The sequence below is a fragment of the Parus major genome, chromosome 19, assembly GCF_001522545.3.
Source record: "Parus major isolate Abel chromosome 19, Parus_major1.1, whole genome shotgun sequence".
Lineage (NCBI taxonomy): Eukaryota > Metazoa > Chordata > Aves > Passeriformes > Paridae > Parus > Parus major.
The window spans coordinates 4954625-4973779 of NC_031787.1; the positions used below are offsets into that span (position 1 = coordinate 4954625).

General features: G+C 50.1%; 1 protein-coding gene across 2 annotated transcripts; it reads right to left on the minus strand.

Annotated features, from left to right (window-relative positions):
- Positions 1–24: 24 nt before the first annotated feature.
- PRPF8 (pre-mRNA processing factor 8) lies at positions 25–18260 on the minus strand. 2 transcript variants are annotated; one of them, XM_015646891.3, is made up of 43 exons: positions 18169–18260; positions 17929–18038; positions 17687–17855; positions 16811–16975; positions 16507–16725; positions 15591–15803; positions 15342–15467; positions 15160–15265; positions 14496–14686; positions 14205–14324; positions 13938–14127; positions 13644–13763; positions 13199–13333; positions 12959–13088; positions 12436–12632; positions 12123–12329; positions 11870–12033; positions 11446–11572; positions 11129–11321; positions 10585–10772; positions 10128–10366; positions 9475–9621; positions 9057–9267; positions 8853–8969; positions 8520–8767; positions 8156–8335; positions 7780–7915; positions 7038–7207; positions 6622–6751; positions 6317–6463; positions 5983–6143; positions 5253–5444; positions 4427–4664; positions 4070–4198; positions 3381–3494; positions 3094–3267; positions 2665–2858; positions 2141–2380; positions 1913–2054; positions 1587–1727; positions 1208–1347; positions 856–1058; positions 25–319 (listed from the first exon to the last, which is right to left on the minus strand). In XM_015646891.3, exons 2-43 carry the CDS (start codon positions 18026–18028, stop codon positions 165–167), a joined length of 7008 nt encoding a protein of 2335 aa, XP_015502377.1. In that variant the 5' UTR covers positions 18029–18038; positions 18169–18260; the 3' UTR covers positions 25–164. The 2 variants fall into 2 exon arrangements, with proteins under 2 accessions (XP_015502377.1, XP_018864201.1); XM_019008656.2 differs by lacking the exon at positions 18169–18260 and having other exon boundaries at positions 17929–18085.
- Positions 18261–19155: the final 895 nt, after the last annotated feature.

Here is a 19155-nt window from a genome sequence, read left to right on the forward strand (position 1 = left end):
GAGGCGGGACCGCACCGCCCGCACTCCCGGTCGTACAAAATTTATTGAGATTTAAAGTGGGGCAAACACAACAAGGCGCGGGGTGAAAGGGGGCGAGCGGGGGGCAGTGGGGCACACGAACACGCTGTTGAATATCAACAGTACTAAGAGGGGCGCGGGAAGGATTAGGCGTAGAGATCCTCGCGGTCGGCAGAGTAAACCTCCCCCTCCTGCAGCAGCGCGAAGTTGAGGAAGTGAGAGGGGCGATGGACCTCGTGGTAAAACTCCTTGGGGTTGGCGAGCTGCAGCTCGTATTTCATGTTGGGGTCGTGGCGGACACCTGGAAAAATGGGAGAGTCATGCATCTGAACAGCCCTTCTGCCTCCTCCATCCATCGGGAGCCTAACAAAGCCCTCCATCCTTCTATAGCCATTTCCATGCCAGGAGAGAGTTCTAAACCCACAAAATCACCCCTCTTTGTGTTCCTCCCCTCAAGAGATTTATAGTCCTTTTATGCTAGTCAAGTGTTCTGTCACTCTCATTTCCTGGCCCCTTCTCCAGCTGCCCGTGGTGTTCACGATACCAGGACCTTCCTACTGGGAACAGCTTCTCTCTTGCATTTTCCATTATCTCTTCTGCCTGACAGGGATTAATTATTCAGTGGCGATAGAGCATGCACTACAATCCAGACAGACATGGGAATCTATTTTTCCTCTCTAGCCCCCAAAAAAATCATTGAACTGACATCCCAGTGCTGGTACTAAGGAAAGTTCAGGGCACAAGTGCTGGTATCCCTGCCCACCACTCTGAGGAAGTTATTCCCTCCTCCCCAAGCTCCTCACACCACCTCTTTTTTCCCTCCCCAGGCCAGCTCACCCATGAAGTTGTAGTTCCAGGAGCCCTGAGCTGGGACCATGAAGAAGCCGAGGAAGCGGTCGGACAGGAGCATCTGCACCCTCTCGTAGTGGGAGGGGAGGTAACCCTTGGGATTGTTCCCTTTGTCCGTGTTCTGCCGGCCCCACTCGTACCCGCTCGGGGTCAGTTTGTAGGCTGTCAGCGTGCAGGAGCCAGGGGTGAAACTAAAAAAGGAGACATGAGGCAAGTCAGACTCACCTAGGGCACAGGAGGAATGAGCCAACACTCCCTTTCTGCCAATTTTATTTTGAGTTCCCCAGCTCTGCAGCAACACTCCCCTCAGAGGGGCACTGGAAGCCTCCCTGCCCCTCACCTGCAGGTGATGATGATGGTCTTCTCCCCATCCCAGGAGGGGTTGTCAGCCATGACCTTGGCGTGGGTGGTGACATCCTGTGGTGAGAGCTGAGGGGACTCGTTTGGTTGGGTGTGAATCCATCCCAGAGGTTCCATTTCCTGGCAAAAAGAGAGTGGTTTAGAGAAAAATCCAAACCATTTAAAATGAGACCACTTTGAGGCCTGGCAAAAAGGATACAGAGATTACAGGCTTCCCCCTCACTTGATCTCAATCAGGTTTGCTTTCAGATTGAGCCCTTTCACTCCTACAACTACAAAACACCAAGGGAAGCTGTTCCACCACCTCAGGTCCTTTTTACTGACCTCCCATCCATCCTGGCAGCTGAACCTCAACTCACCTTGAGATACTCGTGCTGTGGCAGCTGCCCGGGGAGGTGCACGGTCTGGTGTGTCCCCCACTGGGGCACCATCACAATGCACCGGATCTCCTTCACCTGGGGGTTGTCTGGAGGGCTCACTCCATACAGGTAACCTGCAATCTAAAACACACACACCTGCCTTAGAAGGCTAGAAGAGATCTCTGTGTAACTGTGAGAATGGGAACTCCCTAAATCCAGAGGGATTCACATGGACAAACCTCAGCAGGTCCCCAGCCCTTCACCAGGAGTTCCCCCCTGATGTGTCTGAGTGGGGCACAACTGTAACAAACTCCCTGCACAATCACCTGGGCCCGCAGGTCTGAGATGCAGATGAACTTCTTCAACACGTTTTTGGGAAGGATGTAGGTGTAACCTGTCTCCTTTATGTCATCTGATGAGACATAGATGTGGTTTGTCCGCAGGTGGAGGTTGGCAGCAGAAATGGCTCTGTGAGGAGGAGACCATGATCAGAGGGGGCACAGATCCTCCCTCAGCATTCCAACCCTTTCCACCATCCCTTCCTGCCTTCCTACCTGACCCTCCACTCAGTCTTGGAGGAGAAGGTCTGTGTTTCGTAGTTGCTGGTGGTGGAGGTGATGATTTCATCCCCGTGTTTGTTCACTGTGCGGGTCTGCGTGGCCGTCAGCTGCGACTGCTCCTTGGTCTGCTTCTCGATTTCTGCAATCTGCTGCCTCTGCTGGGATGGGGCAGAGATCTCCATGCCCAGGATGATGTCTCGGATCTCTGACTGGGTCAGGGATGCAACGTTCACGCTGGAAGAGAAAATTCACCCAAGTCAGGCATTTCAAAATACATTCTGGAGCCTTCTCACCTTCAGAACACTGGGCACTATGAAAAAATTAAACCACAACTTTTTAAACAAAAGAGGGGCCATGATCACATGATGCTCAAAGATTTGATACAGACATTTTTATCTGTCTTACCAGCCAGTTATTAATAACAACCAAATTCCCTACAGAGTTTAGAGTGCACTGACAAAGGCCCTTGGCCACAGCCTTTAGGGCAGGAAGGAAAGGCTGACAGGATTATATCTTACTTGTTCTTCTTGCCATAGTCAGCAAGGATGAGATCCTTCAGCTGCACCTCCACCTTGATCCACTCCTCATCTGTCAGGGTTGGCCAGATGTGGTGAGGCTCTGTGATGGTTGTCTTGTCTGGCTTCAGGATAACTTTGGCTCGATCATTATTCACGTGCAGCGCCCGGAGAATCAGGATCAGACGGGAGAATGCCTTGGAAGTGGAAAGAATATGGAGTTAGAAAGAAGAAAATGAAATGTACAGGGCCCTAGTACAGCATTCCTCTGCTTGAGCACATGGGAACTGCCAGGGAAATTCATCTAAAGGAAAATCCAGGCAGATTCAGAGCCAAGTGCTCCCAAACAAATCATCAGGGCTATCTGAGGCCTTGGTTCCTGCCTCATTTATCAGCAGCAAAGCAAAATGCAGGAGACACATTTGTGCTTACTGTGTAGGAAGAGATGGTTTTCAGCCAGTCATCATAGAGATTGAAGAGAACCATCTGGGGTTCAGTGGCCTTCAGGATGAGATCACCAAACTTCTCCACTTTCAGACAGGCCTGGAAGGGCAGCTGCAACTCCGAGCCTTTGATCACAATATTGGGGAAATCCAGCAAGTGCACCTGGAGTTTATCAAGAAGAATTAGCTCACAACTACTGCAGAACATCACAGGACACAGGACTATCCTGTTATCTCCCACAGATTTTACACATCCTCACGGAGCTGCATCCTTACCTCAAGTGGGTCCAGCATGCCCTTCCGTGTCACAATGATCTGCTTTGGCTGCTCCTCCACGGGAAGGGATCGGATCAAGGCAGCCACTTCCTCAGCAGTCTTCCACTTGGCCAGCTACAGAAGGACAGCAGGGTTAGAGAAATATCCCCCTGCTCTCCAGTGATGTCCCCATGTCTCTGGGAACCAGAGGGACGCAAACCAAATTCTAAAAATACAACTGGAATTTATGGTTTGTTCCAGATCAGTGACAAGGCCCAGCATTTCCTCCTTACTGATCACAGAGGGCAGTTCCCATTCCTGGAGCTCAGCTTCTCCTGAGTGGCTTGGAAAAAACCAGCTGGCTACTCCACCTCCCTGGATTTGCCACCTGAGTTTCCTCACTGCACTGGATGTACAGCCAAGTGCAGAGTGATCTGTGTAATGAGGAGCACAGCAGTGTTCCTCAAGCTCTGCTTGGTGACGTGGGGTCTTAACACCTCAGAGCCTCAAAATCCTTGCAGCAGCAACGCCTGTGTTCTCCCACTTTTATATCCCATGATCTTGCCTTGCCTGACCACTTGCACTTTGGAACTCCAAACTCATTAAGAGGCAGGATGATGAAGACCTTTGTGATGTTTTCTGCTCAAGGGAGTGTCCCAAGCTGTCAGAGCCCACCCCCAGTTCACACCCAAGGCACAGCCAGGCCCTACCTGTCCCAGACGCTTCTGTCCTGCCCACACAGATGTGTGGATGATCTTCAGGAAGAGCTGTCCAGTTCTGGGATTGAAGATGAAAATGGCTCCGTTGATGGGTTTTGTGGTCAAATTCCCTTCAAAAGTCTGAGGAAACAAGAGAGTCACAAATGCAGGGAGATAAACGGAGCCCACCCACACCTTTACAAAAGAGCTAACTCTCTGTGCTTTGAGCAGGAGCTGTGTGGGAAATGTAAGAGCTGCTCTGTGCACACTACAAAAATCTGGATCCATGTCCAATGTCCCAGATTTCCACCATGCAAGGAAACCTCCACCCCATTCAGTCCTTTCCCTGGGACACCCCTCTGGCCTCACCTTGTGGATGGTGACTCTGTACACGTTGGTGTCATCCACAAACCAGATGATCTGGTTGGAGAAGAGCTCCCCATAGTTCTGGGAGGACAGGTAGGGTTCTGTGGGCTCTGAGGAGTAGAGCTGCAGCCCTTTGCGGATTCGTTCCCTCAACACATACAGGGCAGGGTTTGCTTTCATGATTTTGGCCATGGCCTGCTGGATCAGAGGTTTGCTCCCAGGGAACCAGTTTCCATAAGCACTGAAGAAACAAACAGAAGTTGTTACCATTAGACCTGAAGGAGCAACAGCCCCGCTCAAGTCCTTCCATGCAGCAGGCAGGCCCCTTTCCACCTGCTGAAAATACAGCTTTGTACTGCAGTGTGACTTCTGTAATGGCCCTGGGAGACAGCCACCTATGGCTTTTCCCTATATCCCCTCAGTGGGAAGCCACAGCACACACATGCAGCAGTCCCAGAAAAGCTGCACCTTCTCTAACAAAAACACTGAGAACTGATTTCTGACTTTCCCCCTAGTTTCCAGTGAGAAATAGCTGTCCCCACCTGTAGGGGCTTTGAAACACGGCCTTTCCTTCAGATACAACAACAGTCTGACAGAAATAGCCTAAGAAACAAATTATTAATGAACTGGGGGGAACTGAGCCACTACTATTGAGCAAAACTGGGCAACCTGAGATGCCTTAACCCACTCACTGCACATCTCCAGCTTCTGCCTTCTCCCCTCAGCCTCCTGCCTGGAATACAACCCAGTCTGGAGATGCACTGATAGAATACCCACAAACTACCAATTCCAGCCCTAGAAATGAAACTACAGAAGGTGCAGCTCTCACCTATGCAAGTTGTAGGCCAGATCTATGGCAATGAGCACCCCAGTGGGAGAGGGGTAGATGCTCATGTTGTCTGTGGTGTAGTCCAGGAACTTGGCCCTGGCGTAGCGCTCAATGTCGTGGGAGTCGTAGTCGCCCCAGCGCAGCTGGATGTCAATCCAGTACTTCTGGGTGGTGGTGCTGTCCATCACATCCCTGAGGAGAAAGCAAGCCACAACAAGTTCATCTTGCACAATATTCTACTGCAGTAACTGCCACCAAGCCTGGACACTGCAGCCAGCTCATATCCAACATTCCACCCTGGAAAGGGACTCCACTGTTCTCCTCACACAGCAGTGAATGCAGAGGCTGTTGAAAGGTTTAAACAAAGCAGCAGTGAGTCCACTGCTGTGTAGTCACGAGGGTCATTTCCCCCAAGGACTGTCTGGTGAGGATTCAGAGAGAATTCACTCCAGATTCTGGCCCTGGGCCAGCTCAGCTTTGTCAGGTTTTCAGAAGAACCTCCAACCCCTCAGGGAAAGGTTCACCCAGAGGAGAGAACAGGAGCAGTGTTGGTGTTTTGCAGAAGGCAGTGCCAGGAGGTGCTGTAACCACCTGGCCAAACAAACCCTGTGCTTTGCTGGACACGCTCTCCAGTGTCCTCTAGGTGCCCAAGAGACACAGAGGCTCTGGATGACAGGCTCAGCAGCTCTGCTCTGCAGGGAGACCGAGGAGAAGGAAAAGGGAAACTCACTTGGAATCTGCCAGCAAGGACGGACGTGACACATTCCACTTGTAGGAGGCAAAGAGAAGGATATCTGCACATGAGGAATTCATCTTGTAGGACTTCCTGGGATGGATTGTCTCTTTCTGTACTGTCTCAATCTCCAGAGCATCCAGCTCTTGATCAAACACCTGGGGAAAAGGCAGTCAAAGATGAGATGCGTTCAAGCAACCCAGACAAAGAATCTATCCTCAACACTGAGGCAGTCAGGAAAATTCCACTTTCCATTTCTTCCCTTTCTCTGAAAAAATTACTGGTCCTGCTCCAAAAGGGCACAGAAACAAACCAAGCCCACACTGCTCACCTGACACAAATCCATGACAATGCTCTCATGGATCTTCTGCCACAAGTGAGCTCGGAAAATCTGGATGAGGGAAATCTTCAGCGTGGGGATTTTACCATGCATGAAGATCCCTGTCAAATCCAGCTGCACCTGGAAGCCAACATACACCTGCAAAGGAAAAGCAGCTGTGAGAACACACAACAGCACAACTGAGGAAACTTAAAAAATTGAGCATCTCCTGTTAAGGAGGTTTAGTACCTCTGTAAGAGATGTTGCAAGTGGAAAAGTGGTGTCTGCTCCTAGAGGGACAAACACCAGGTACTTACATTGGCTCTGTTAATGGTAGGAGACCACCAGAGAGTGAATCTTCTGTTTGGAATTTGGTTCAAACCCGATCTCTGGGCATTTGTCAGCTTCTTCCACTTCATGGACTCCTCAAAGCCACTGGCCTTCTCCCTAGAGAGTGCAGACCATCAGCTACATTAGATTCAATTGAATGAGATGTCCCTCATCTCTGATGCCATGTGTCACTTGTAACAGAGACAGGGATCAGCCACAAGCTGGGAGGTTTGTTTGATGCCAAGAAATTTCCATGGATTTGCAGGAAGTTGAGCTGTAGCTCCCTCCCAGGTGCCCTCACAACTGAACTACACAACGCTCTCAAGTGACCATTGAAAACCAGCAGAAACTCAACAGAATCAGCACAGCCTAAGCCCAGAGCCCAAATCAAAGTTCCTCTTACCAGAAGAGACCCTCCCAGGTGGGGAAGTAGGTGCCCTTGAAGAGCGTGTGCTCCAGGATCCCTTCCACCCCGCCCAGAGCCTGGATCATGTCCGTGCGGTAATTGTTCAGGTTCCAGAGCTTGCCATCGTGGCGCTGGTGTGTCCACCAGAACGGGTTCTGCTTCAGCACCTGGAGACAACAGCCAGCAGATCATTCACCTGCCTGCACTAACTGTAGGAACCAACACCATGCTGGTGGTCAGTGAACAGGTGAAATGCCTCATGCCCTCAGTGCTGGAGGACACAGCTCTTCTACAACACGAGTTCTGTCAGTACCACTCTGCAGTTCACACTGGGTGGAACCTCAGGTGATACTTTTATCTTTCAGGGACTGGCCTTCTACAGAGCTATCATTAAAGGCTTTAAATAACAAATTATTCCACTGCTACTAAAATTATTTTGGAATGTTTGTTTTGGGGTAATTATTCTTCTCTCTCCAGAACTGATTCTGTAATATGTGGTTGTGTTTATTGTGCTTTTCTCCAATACACTGCAATTTATCCAAATGATTCAAAAGGGGATAGCTACAAATTCTGGAGCATTTGGTTCCAAGTAGACTCTACCAGTCCCAACACAAGACTGTAAATTCTTTCTGCAGCAGAGATACAGAAGTGCATCTGCAATAATGCAAGGTAAAAGGACTTTGTGTGGAACAAGTATATGAAGCTCACATTCAGGTGAAGAGAAATTCCCTGTCAGTACCTGATACTGTTTGAAGTCAGTTCTGACTCTCCATCCTTTATCATAAGCCAGAGTATGCCGGTCCTTCTGGAAAAGGGTGTTAATCCGAGGAATTCCCCTGTCCCACGAGTCCTCCAGATCCTCCAGTGTCAGACGCCTGAAAAAAATTCCCCACACTTTGTCACCTCTCAATTTACAGCAATGCTTTAATGAGTAGTTCAGCTGATGAGATGACAGAAATGACAGAGCTCAAGGCTCTGGCAGGGGACACTAAAATGCCAAATGTAGAGGTAAGGGAAGAGCACTGCAGATACCACAGGGCCAGCAAGGTCTCCAAAATCCCCAGACAGCATAAAACTTCCCACTGCTGCCTATCCTCCCACACATGGACACACACCTGTTCTGGGCTATAGCCTCCTGTCGTTTCAGGGCATACTCTGCCCACACCCTCTGAGAGTCAATGAATTCACTCTCCCATGGCTGGATGTACCGATACAGATTTGGGATCAGCTGGTCCTCCTCATGGCTCATTCCCGAGCGGAAGTGAGTGATGCCAACATCTGTCTGCTTGGACCACCTGAAGCAAAGAGATAAGAATGAAGCAGGAGGAACTGGGACTTCCCTGATCACTGCCATGAGCTCCTGTAAAGGCAACACAGCTCTGTACCATGGCATGGTTTAGCACTCTCAAAGTATTTTTAGGAAAAAGAGCATCTAAGAGAATACTCAAGTCATGGAGGAATTAGAACAGCACAACTCACCTCAGGTCAGACTGAGGGATGAGAACGTGGCCCATGGAGAGCATGCCCAGCCCCCCCAGCTCCTTAGGGGTGTAGAACACCACAGGAGGAAAACGGCTGGGCATTTTGGAATTCAGGCCAATCTTGATCCGAGTCTGGATTTTATTCTCACACTTCACCAGCAAATCAAGAAGCTCCTGAGTATTTACAACAGCTTCCCGGAAATAAGTCATCAAGCCAATCAAAGCTGTGTTCCATTTATTGACAATCTAGAAAGGGAAAGGAAAGGATCAGCTCCTGGCTCATTCCCCAAGAATCTGCAGAAAGCTGTCATAGATCTCCCTCCCCCCTTACCTTAGTGAAGGTTGTGGAGCCAGAGGCCATGAGGATCTGCCTCACTCTGTTGTGAAACCTCTGCATAGACTCATCATCCACACGCAGGAAGCACTGAGCCGTGCGCTCCTTGGTGACCTAGAGAGCACAGACCCATCAGTTCCCTCCTGGGAGCCCCTCTCCAACACATGGAAATCCCAGCCAGGGATTGCTGTCCCAGCCCACCTCGTTCTGCAGGTTCCAGACCCCGTCCTTGTGGGTGAACTCCTCGTAGCTGGTGCGGCACTTGGGGAGGATGCGGCACTCGAAGCCGCACATGTTGAACAGCAGGTTGGGGTTGTCCTTGCTGTACACGGACACGAAGCTGTTCTCCCACTGCACCGTGGTCACCGAGCGGGGCAAACGGTTCTTGATATCCCAGAACACAGCACGGCCGCTGGAAAACAGGATGTGCACAGTGACACATCATAATTCACCCAAATAACAACTGGGCAAGTTCTCAGAGCTTCCCTGATTTTTCAGGATTTCAGCACAGACCCCTCATTTCTCACATCTCATCCTCAGCACCTATCAGTCTCCAACAGTTATTTATCACAGATTTTCCCCTTTTTCCTACCACTTCTTTCCCAGCTGCAGCACTTACAGGTTCACGTCGTGCTTCATGAGGCGCATCCGAGCATCCCGGGGCCAGCACTTCTTGTTGTTGTAGCCCACGATGTTCTCATTGTTGGGGTCTGGGTGCTCTGTCAGGTACCGCTGGATCAGGTCTCTTGCCTCGTCTGCTGTAAATCTGGAAATGCACAGAAAAGCATCTGGAATTACATGGTTGACTGATCAACACTAGTCTGGCCAGAAAGATAAGGGTTTAATTAGGAAAAGCTGTTTGTCGGCCTGTTTGAAGGTAACTATCCCATTTTTGTGTCCTCCCAATGGATGGAGGAATTTCATTACCACAGAGCAATTCAGGGTTTGGGTTATCTTTCCATGAAGAGACAGGAAAGGCTTATTTACCAGCCTCTGATTTACCAAATCCCTAACAATTAAGCATTTTTGTATTTCTGTCAGCCATTCATGTTTCTTGACATTGTTGTGTTTCTTTTTGTCCAGTGAAGCTGCAGGAAAGCAAACTGATAAAGCAAGAGGAGCCACGTGGGCATCCAGTTTTCCAGGGAAATCTGTCAATTCAAATATTCCTGATCTTCAACAGCAAAGGGAACAAAAGCCAGGAGCAGGAGGATACAAATTCTCCCTTTCCTTTGTGTTGACCTGAGGAAAGCAGGGCCCCAGAGGTCTCACCTGAAGAAGATGTGAATCCTGTCAATGTATCTGCAGAAGAGGCGAATGGGATGGGCCACCTCCGTGGCAATGTCCTGGAAGCTGAGGAAGTCATTTGGCATCTGGGGTGGCCCAGCCATCTCACTGGCCCGGTGCAGGCCCAGCACCAGCAGGTCCATCACAAGCCCATAGTACTGGACAATGAAGGAAGCAAACTGCAGCCCACGAATAATCCCATAGGAGTTGGTGTGATTCATGTCCTGAGGAGATGAAGAGGAATTGTGAGAAAACACATCCCAACACACCAGAACCCTTTCACCTGAGCAGCTGTTCTTCAGCAGGACCCAGAAGCGTTTTTTTACTCCCTCATCACTTTTCTTTGGCAAGTCTCGTGCTCCTTCTTTGCCACAGGGTCCAAAACCTCCTCCCTCCTGGGTCCCTTTTACCACAAACCCCCTTTCCTGACAACAACCATCACCTTGTAGTTGATCACCACGTTGTTCTTGGCTGTCATGTAGTCAGCAATGTTGTGATCAACGATGAGACGCAGCAGCCTGTTGAGCAAGGTCAGGTCAATCTTCTCATACATCTTCTCAAACCGAGATTCCAGCATCACATTGCATTCCCCTTCACTTGTTTCCCAAACATCCTGCAGGTTGTTAATGCCTGAAGGAACAAACAATGTTGTATTATCTGACACATCAGAGCACAGAAGCAGCCATCAGGCACAGGAACTCAACCTAAGTCCTGCAATGCCTGATTTTTCAGACTCTGGATCTTCCAGTCTATCCAGAAATGGGAGGAAAACTGTAATCAACCATAAATGCTGTGCAAGTTGTCCTCCTCCACTATACACAACTGCAACTCCTACAGTACACACAGCTATTAACCTACAAAACACACCTCTGATTGTAATTACTGACTGTGAATTGCAAGAACAAAAATTCAGCTCCCAAGGGGACTCACAGGACTCAGGTTCCCCCCAAAAATAATTTCTGCATGGAATCCAAGAGCCCACTGACCTTGGCACCACTTGTACACCAGCAGTGGGGGTGGTTCAGTGTCAGCAGGTTTGATCCAAGGAGGGAAGAGTCTTCGCTTATCGGCCTCATACCACAAGTACTGATCCAGATAAGCATCTGTGATCTTCTCCAGGGGCTCAACATCATAAACAGGGACCAAGTGGCTGTAGAGATCCATGAACTCAATTCCCACCTTTTTAAAAAAAAAAAAAAAAAAAAAAGAGGGGGAAAAACTGAGGCTGGTAGCTGAGAGAAAACACAGTTTTTATGCCATTCAGCTTCTGAATGCAGCATAACATGGCTGAGCTTTCACCCACCTCCTTGAAGGCTCTCTGAGTCAACAGATGTCGCTTGATTCTGGACAGAGCTTCATGGGGATTATCATAAGCCTGCTCAATTAAGCCCAGCTCCTCTCTCTGTGACTGATTCAGTCGTGATTTCACACTGAAAACAAGGGGGAACAGCTCAGCACCTGTACACTAACAGCCTGATGGCTGATGAATTATATTGTTCAACCTGTAAATCCTCACAATCCACATCCCCAGACTTAAAGCATGGCAGTGGTTTTGCCCAAGTGAGAGTCAATAAGAATTCCCAGATAAATTGGCAGTACCAAAACCAACAGCTTTACCAGTCCACCAGGGTAAATTTTACACCAACCTCCATCACAGGAATAATGGATAACAAAACAGGAGCCTTTCCCAGTGCCCCTGAAGATCAAGAGCATTTCCCACTGCCTACCTGTAAGCTTCTTTCAGCCTCTCCAGGGCTAAGATCAGCAACTTGGTGTCATGCTTGTAGGACAGTGGGGGGAAGGGAATGGGAGAGAACCTCCTGCTCTCCAGCCAGTGCACTGTGGTTGTGTACACAGCAACAGCCTCTTCTGCAGTGATGTAAGGCCCATCCTGCAGAACCACACCACCAGAATTCATCAGTGAAAGCTTCCCTATGAGAACAGCATTAATCTGGGCAATTTCAGGGAGGGCAGAAGTACCTTCAGGTAATTATGCTGCCGTTCCTGTTCAGCTTTCAGGTAGAGTCTGGTCAGCCTGCCCAGGTTCTTCTTACAGACGGTTTTGTCAACAGTGGCTCCCCGGCGGATCCGCTCCCGGTTGTAGTGAGCTGTGTTTGTCCACCAGTCAGCTTTGGCCTTCACATACCTCAGGATCATGTTCTCAATAGGAGTTGGCAGCCCTGGCACCTGGGGAGGGACAGGAACTTGAGGAAAGCAAGAGTGGGAGTGTTCCAAGGGCAGCTCTGCTTGGGTGATGTTAGAATTGAACCCAAAGGCCAAGAGAGAGATTTACCTTCCAGGGAATATTGGCCTTCCAGCACCGCCAAGCCTCACTCAGGTGCTGCAGGATGGTTCTGGCTTTGTTCTGCTTGATCCCTTCTGGCATCATGTCCAGGATGTCATGCATCACAGCTGCCCTGAGCTCCAGGTCAAAGTGAGACTCCACACGCTGCTTCGTGACAGTCTTTGCGACACCCTTCGAGTGACGGCCTGGAAAAAGCAAAGTCCTTCAGGAATTCTGACACCACTGGGCAGTGATTCTCCTTCCTGATTCAGGAGTGCATGGAGGTGCAGGATATCTGGAGAAATTACACTGCCAGGAGTCTGGAGTAGATGATTAAGTGGTTGTGGAGCAGGAAATCCCACTTCCATTTAGAATCTGTTCTGGGGGCACAGATCTTGAAAGAGCTCTGAACTGGTGCCTCAATGGAGCAGGGATAAAGACCACCAGTATGAACAGAAAACTGGCTGGCAAGCAAACAGCATTCATCTTCACCACACACTCCTCCCACACACAGGATTTACAGGGTACTGACCTTCAAACTGCCTGGCCAGCAGATTCCCCAGCCAGCGTTCCAGCAGCGGGGTGATGCCCCTCATGAAGAACAGCCACACTCTCCAGCCTGGAGCCCAGAAACCACAGCCAGGACCTTTGCCCACAGGCCCCTAAAAGAACAAAGACATGGTAAGAGCAGGTCATTTATTGACATTCCAGAACCCCTCCCTTGTTCCTCAGTTTACATGGGGTCAGTACCATGTGGAAAGGTGGAACTTACTGTGTTAAACCTGTAGTAGATGAGATGTTTCAGGTCCTTGCACATTCGAATTTGCCTCATCAGTTTGTATTTGTACCGGTACATCCCTGTGAGCTGACCCACGTGGGCAAAGATGTACTGCAGGCCATCTGCCAGCTGAGACATGGAACACAGGGATAACAGTGAGCACCTCAGACATCACCTCCAGCAGCCAGGTTTATTGGACAGAGTGTTTCAGACCATACAAATCTCCTAATGCTGGCTCAGACAATGATCAATTCTTATAAACTAATATAAAAGCAGAATTTCAAACAGTGCTGCATATTTTCATTGTTTCCCCTCTTCTCAGTAACACTGCAACATTCAGCAACTTTGTGCATCCCATAAAAACTATTTCCCATACAAAATATTCCAATTCTCCTCTCTCAGCTTCCTCTCACCACATTTAAAAACCCAAAAAGCCTACCTGAAATGCATCCACATTTCCCAGTCTGTACTGAACGTGGCTGTCCACCACCAGCTTAGTCAACCTCAGGACCTCTCGGCACAGATGGAAAGCATTCCCAAAACGGGATTTTTTTCTTTCCTGGATAAGACAAAATACTCAGAATTTATGTAACAATGTCACAGAAGAGTGAAACAACTCCAATTTGGTCAACAACTGAGCAGCTGAGGCACTGCAGCCTCTCTTTCCTCACTGGCTACACAATGACCTTCATGTAAACTCTGCTCTTGTGTACAACAGCACATGGACTGATACCTTTGTGGTGAGGGTCTTCACAGGCTTCAGGTTGAAGTTGTAATCCAAGTGAAGGTAATTCAGGTTCTTTCTGTGGATCAGCAAGTTCAGCATGTTGTAGCCCTGGCGACACACTTGCAGGCCAACTTCCACCCAGTCCAGCTTGGTTGACTGGAAAAACTTGGTGGCCTTGAAGGAGCGGAACAGGTACCTGGAGAGAGCAGAGACCACAATCAGCTCAATCCCCTACAGAGATCAGCAGTTCCCCACTGAACAGAGCCCACTCACCTCTTCTTCTGGGCCTTGGGAGGTCTGTGTTTGAGTGCATTCAAGACATAGTATTTCAGGAGCTTCTGGTAGGAGACTCTCACCTTGACTGGCTGTCCTGCTGGGCAGTGCTCACGGTACCTGTGGATAAATCACATTTCAAAGCTTCAGCTAACTCATATTCCTTAGAGGAAAGTCTCCAGAAACTCTCCTAAAATCTCTAGAAACCAGTCACCATAATGTCTTTATCTCATTTTCATTATAACAAGGTAATAATGTCATGATCACTACATCAGCCAGGACAGAACTCACCAGTTCTTGACCAGTGGGATGTCAAGAGCTCTCCGGGTCCTGCCAGACCTCAGATTGAAGGGTCGTGGGGCCCACAGCAAGGCAATGCCATTGGCTGTGTTATCAGTGTAGAGAGGGGTATCCTTCAGGAAAGGCTCCACAAACTCTGGCAACTCAAACTCTTCATCGTCATCAGGCAGTGGTTCCTGGCTCTGAAATGCAGAAGCACCACACAAAGTGTTTCCTGGTTGCTTCAGCTCAGTTTCTGAGTTAAGCAAGTTAAAAAAAAAAATCACCTCTTTGCTCTCATGGAAGAAGTGTGGATGTACTGAGCATGAGAGAAGCAAAAAGCACTCAACAAGGAAAACTGTGGCTACCAGACCCTGAGTGAGGTGTTCAGGGAGACATCAGCTCCATGAATACACCAAAGGCAACCAGAAAGATAAATAATCTGTCAGAAGACTCTAGAAGTATTAATTAGACATTGGGAATTATTCTACAGAAACCAAAGGAGACAACTTTGTGCAACTCCAGAAGTAGAAGACTAAAATGACAGCTGAGGCTTTTTTTGTCTAAGGGCTACAGGGCCTTCTCCTGAAGTATCTGTGTGCTGCTATCAGAAGCAAGATATTAAAACCCCCTGTTTCCACACAAAGGGTTTATCACAGTAAACCCAGTGTCTCACCTTGACAGAATGTCTGTGTGAAATGGGGTTGATCAGAGGATCGAAGTAAAAAGCTGGGAGGTCAGGATCTTCTGTTTTAATGAAAACGACGTTTGGAGTATGATACCTGCAACAAAAAATATGCATTAGAGCCTCTGACAGCCTTTCCCTCCTCTCCTGGCTCTGGAGGCTGCTGCACTTACCAGGTGAGGTGGACATGGTGTGGCAGGTTGTTGTACAGGTACGGGAAAGCGATTTTGTACTCTGTCCTGATGGGCTGCCTGATGATGATTTTGTTGATGTCATTAAATTCATTCCAGTCTTCATCCCTTAAAGTGAGACAAGAAATTGTTATGCAGGCATTCAGGGTGAGAGACACAAACATCTGTGACTGAAAACATCCTATCAGCCCTTTCTTAGACACTTTTCTCTCTCCTAAACCAAACACTTACTGAAGATTGATGTCTCTGACAAGGGGCTCAAACTTGGGACCTCCAGGAATGGCCATGTTCAATGCCTTGGAGGTGAAGAATGCTTTCAGGTCAAACAGGTAGAAGTAGTTGTCATCCACCAGGTCAGTGAGCAGCTGGTTGGCCAGGCGGTACAGGGTGGACATCATGGGCAGGGTGAACTGCCAGCGCTGGTACGTGGAGCCGTTGACATACCTGGGAAAGCAGAGCATGGACACTCCAGACACAGCCACAGCACAACCAAAGCACCAGAAAAACCAAACACCTTTTGTCACCCATTGTTCATCAAGGACAGGTAACACATGGGTGTCTCTAGCCTGAAAAAAAAGGCTGAAGCACTGTTAAAACCACTCTGGACTCCTCCTGCCCAGAAAATGCTGGCTGCTCCAGCTCCTCTCCTCCTCTGTGTCCAAACTGACACAGAACATCTGTGCACATTTAGCAAGTATCAGTTTCAAATTCCAGCTAGACAATGCAGGCTGTTAGCTTGACAGAATGGTCAGAAACATCACTTTTAGCAGGTAAGTGGGTAGCAGGCCTACTGGACAGAGGATGGATGCTGAATCATAGAATCCCAGAATGGTTTGGGTTGGAAGGAACCTTAAAGCTCATTTTGTTCCAACCCTTCCACCTTCCACTATCACAGGTTGCTCAGAACCCCATCCAACATGGCTTTGATCACTTCCAGGGACAGGGCAGCTTCTCTGAGCAACCTGCAAGCAAAAGATGCAGTTTTCCAACACTCAGGTTTTCCCTCCCACACTTGATGGAAGGTTTTTCTCTCCCCATCAACATCACACAAAGGTTACACACTGCTCTGTACAGGTATTCACAAACAGCATTATGTGTTGTTTGTTTTTCCCCTCTCCCAGTGAACTGTGCCACTACAGCCACGTACTTCCTGTTGTCCTTCAGAGGCTGGTGGTCATAGAACCAGTCCAGCACAGGGGCATCCTCCTCTGGATCCAGCTCCAGCTGAATGGCTTCCAGGGGCTCCACATCCAGGATGTTATCAGCATAATCCAGAGGGGGCTCTTCATCATCAAACGGGGGGAACCTCATCCTCTTGAAGTGACGCCTATCCCTTTTCTCTCGCCTCATCATAATCCACATGGAGCTGCAGGAAAGCAGGGGAAAATTAAAATCAGGGGGATTTTATGGTGGATACAAAAAGGTTTGCTCCACCTGGATGAAGCACCTACCCCCACTGGGCAATGTAGACGGGCTCGATGACCCAGGGGATCTCATTGACAAAGGAGATGGCGCCAGTGATGTGGTACAGGACGGGAACGTCTCGGATCTGCTCCCAGGGCATGGGCATGTTCTCCAGGAGCTTCAGCACAGCATGGGGCATGTACTTCAGAGCACTGCAAGGAAAAACACCCTGGTGTGGATCTCAAGGACAGCCAACCACCTGCCACAAGCCAAACAACCTAGCAGTTTTCCTTCCTGCGAGCTGCTCATCCAACCCAAAAAGCAAATCCATCCTTTCCCACTCTACCTTTGTACTGTCAAAAGGTTTTCTAGTGATCTGGCTTTCAAGAATGTTGCAAACAAAACCAGAAGTTTTTAAGTGAGTTTCTGGAGTTTTTATGGGTAATGGAAAGTTACTGCAGCAGACCACAATCTGCACTAGACAGCTCTCTACACCCAAACAGCAAAGAAGCACTCAGGATGCTTTTCAATCTTGCAAAATGCATTTCATTCTCTCCCCAACTCCTTCTAAGACACCATGTTATGCAGAGGAATGTTTTTTCTTGTAAATTCGAAGCAACAATTCCCTTTGCTGATGCTCTTTTGCACTGATATCTCACAGCAACAGACTGAGCTACAACTGACACCGAAAGCCCTTTGGAGAAGGGGCCTTCCCCTCGATGCTGCATTATCCAGGCTAAAGTTTTTTCTCATAACTTCAAAGTAACAACTCTTGTTGCTCATCCTCCTCTGCACGGATACCCCAGGGCATCCTCACAGAGCTACAAATAGACACGAAGTGCCTTTTGGAGAATGATCTCTCAACGATTATGAGCGGCGGATACTCTGAGCTCCCCCTCTGTCACACACCGGGGATCCCTTACCCCAGGTAGACGCGCTTGTCGTGTCGGAACTTCCTATTGGTCATGTCGCCGTGGTCGCGGATGATTTTGCGGACATGCTCGGGGGGCATGTCCTCCTTCTGCGCGTCCACGAAGCCGAATTTCCTCTTCTCCGCATAGCGCTTGGCCTGCAGCTGCTGCCACTTGCGGGCTGCGGGGACACAGAGGCGGCGGCTCAAACCTTGTCCCCAGTGGAGGATCTGGGGTGCCGGGACCGTACCCACCTTTTTCCTGCAGCTTCTCCTCGGACATGTAGTCGGGCAGCGGCGCCAGCGGGTTGGGCACCGGGGCGCAGCCGCCGCGGTACGGGAACACGGCGGCCATGGCGACGCACCTTGCGGAGAGGGTGGAGAGGGGCTCAGAGCGAGGTACGGGACCACGACGAGGCCGCCGCCGGTCGCTTCCCCGCCACTCCCGCCCGCCCCGGGGCCACCCTGGACCCGCCGCTCCCCGTTGGCCCTCACCGGCAGCCGCGACCCCCGCGCTCCCCCACCACAATGGCGGCCCCGCGCCGTCTCTACCGCGCCTGCGAGACCCGGATGTAGGCGGGACTCGCAGCACGGGCTGTCCAATCAGCTTTTAGGAAGTCTGACAGACAGCAGGAATATCCTATCAGAGTGCGGAGAGGGCGGGGGCGAGACTGAGGGCGGAAAAGGGGAGGAAGTTGTGTCTGGCACACACTTCCGGTCTGGTGTCCCGCTTCCCCCGGTCCCGCCCTTCGCTGCTTCTGATTGGTGGAGAGGGGCGGCGGTGACAGCGCGGCGCCGCCTCTGATTGGACAGCGCCTGGCGCAGCTCACTCCTCGCTGCTGTAGGGGGCGCTCTGGGCCGGGTCTCCTCCCCCGCTGCCGAGGGGTGGTAGGGGCGGGGGAGGCTCTCAGGGGGACATGTTGGACTTGTTCCGGACACATCCCGGTAATGTCCCTTTTGGAGCAGCGCGGGGACATCCCCCACGGGGCCTGGACATCCCCTCAGTGGGGCTGAGCCCATCTCAGCCAGCTCCCGTGCCCCTGGCAGGCAGGGGGATGCTGTGCCTCAGTGATGCCTCACCCCCACTGCCCCCATGGCCACACGATGGCCCCTAATCCCCCAGCAGTAGCCACCCACCTCGTTGCCCCCTTCCTGCCTCTCTCCAGGAGCACAGGTACCCCCAACACTTAGTGTTTGCCCAGCATCTGTGAAAATGTGAGGTGCAGCTCATTGTAGGTGGCTTCAATGTGTTGTTGGGGCTGCTCAGCAGCCGGGCAGGCTCTTGCCTGGTTTTTGCCAGGGTAGGGGCTCCCATGAGGAGAAAGATTTGTTCTGGAGGGATATTGGATGGGGCTGAGCAGGGGTGATTGGGTGGCAGGCTGGGGCGTTGCTCCCTGATGGAGATGCTCCTTCTAGCCCTGTGGTCCCCTATATGGTGGGAATAGAGAGGTCCAGTCCTTCCCAAAACATTTCAAGCCAAGG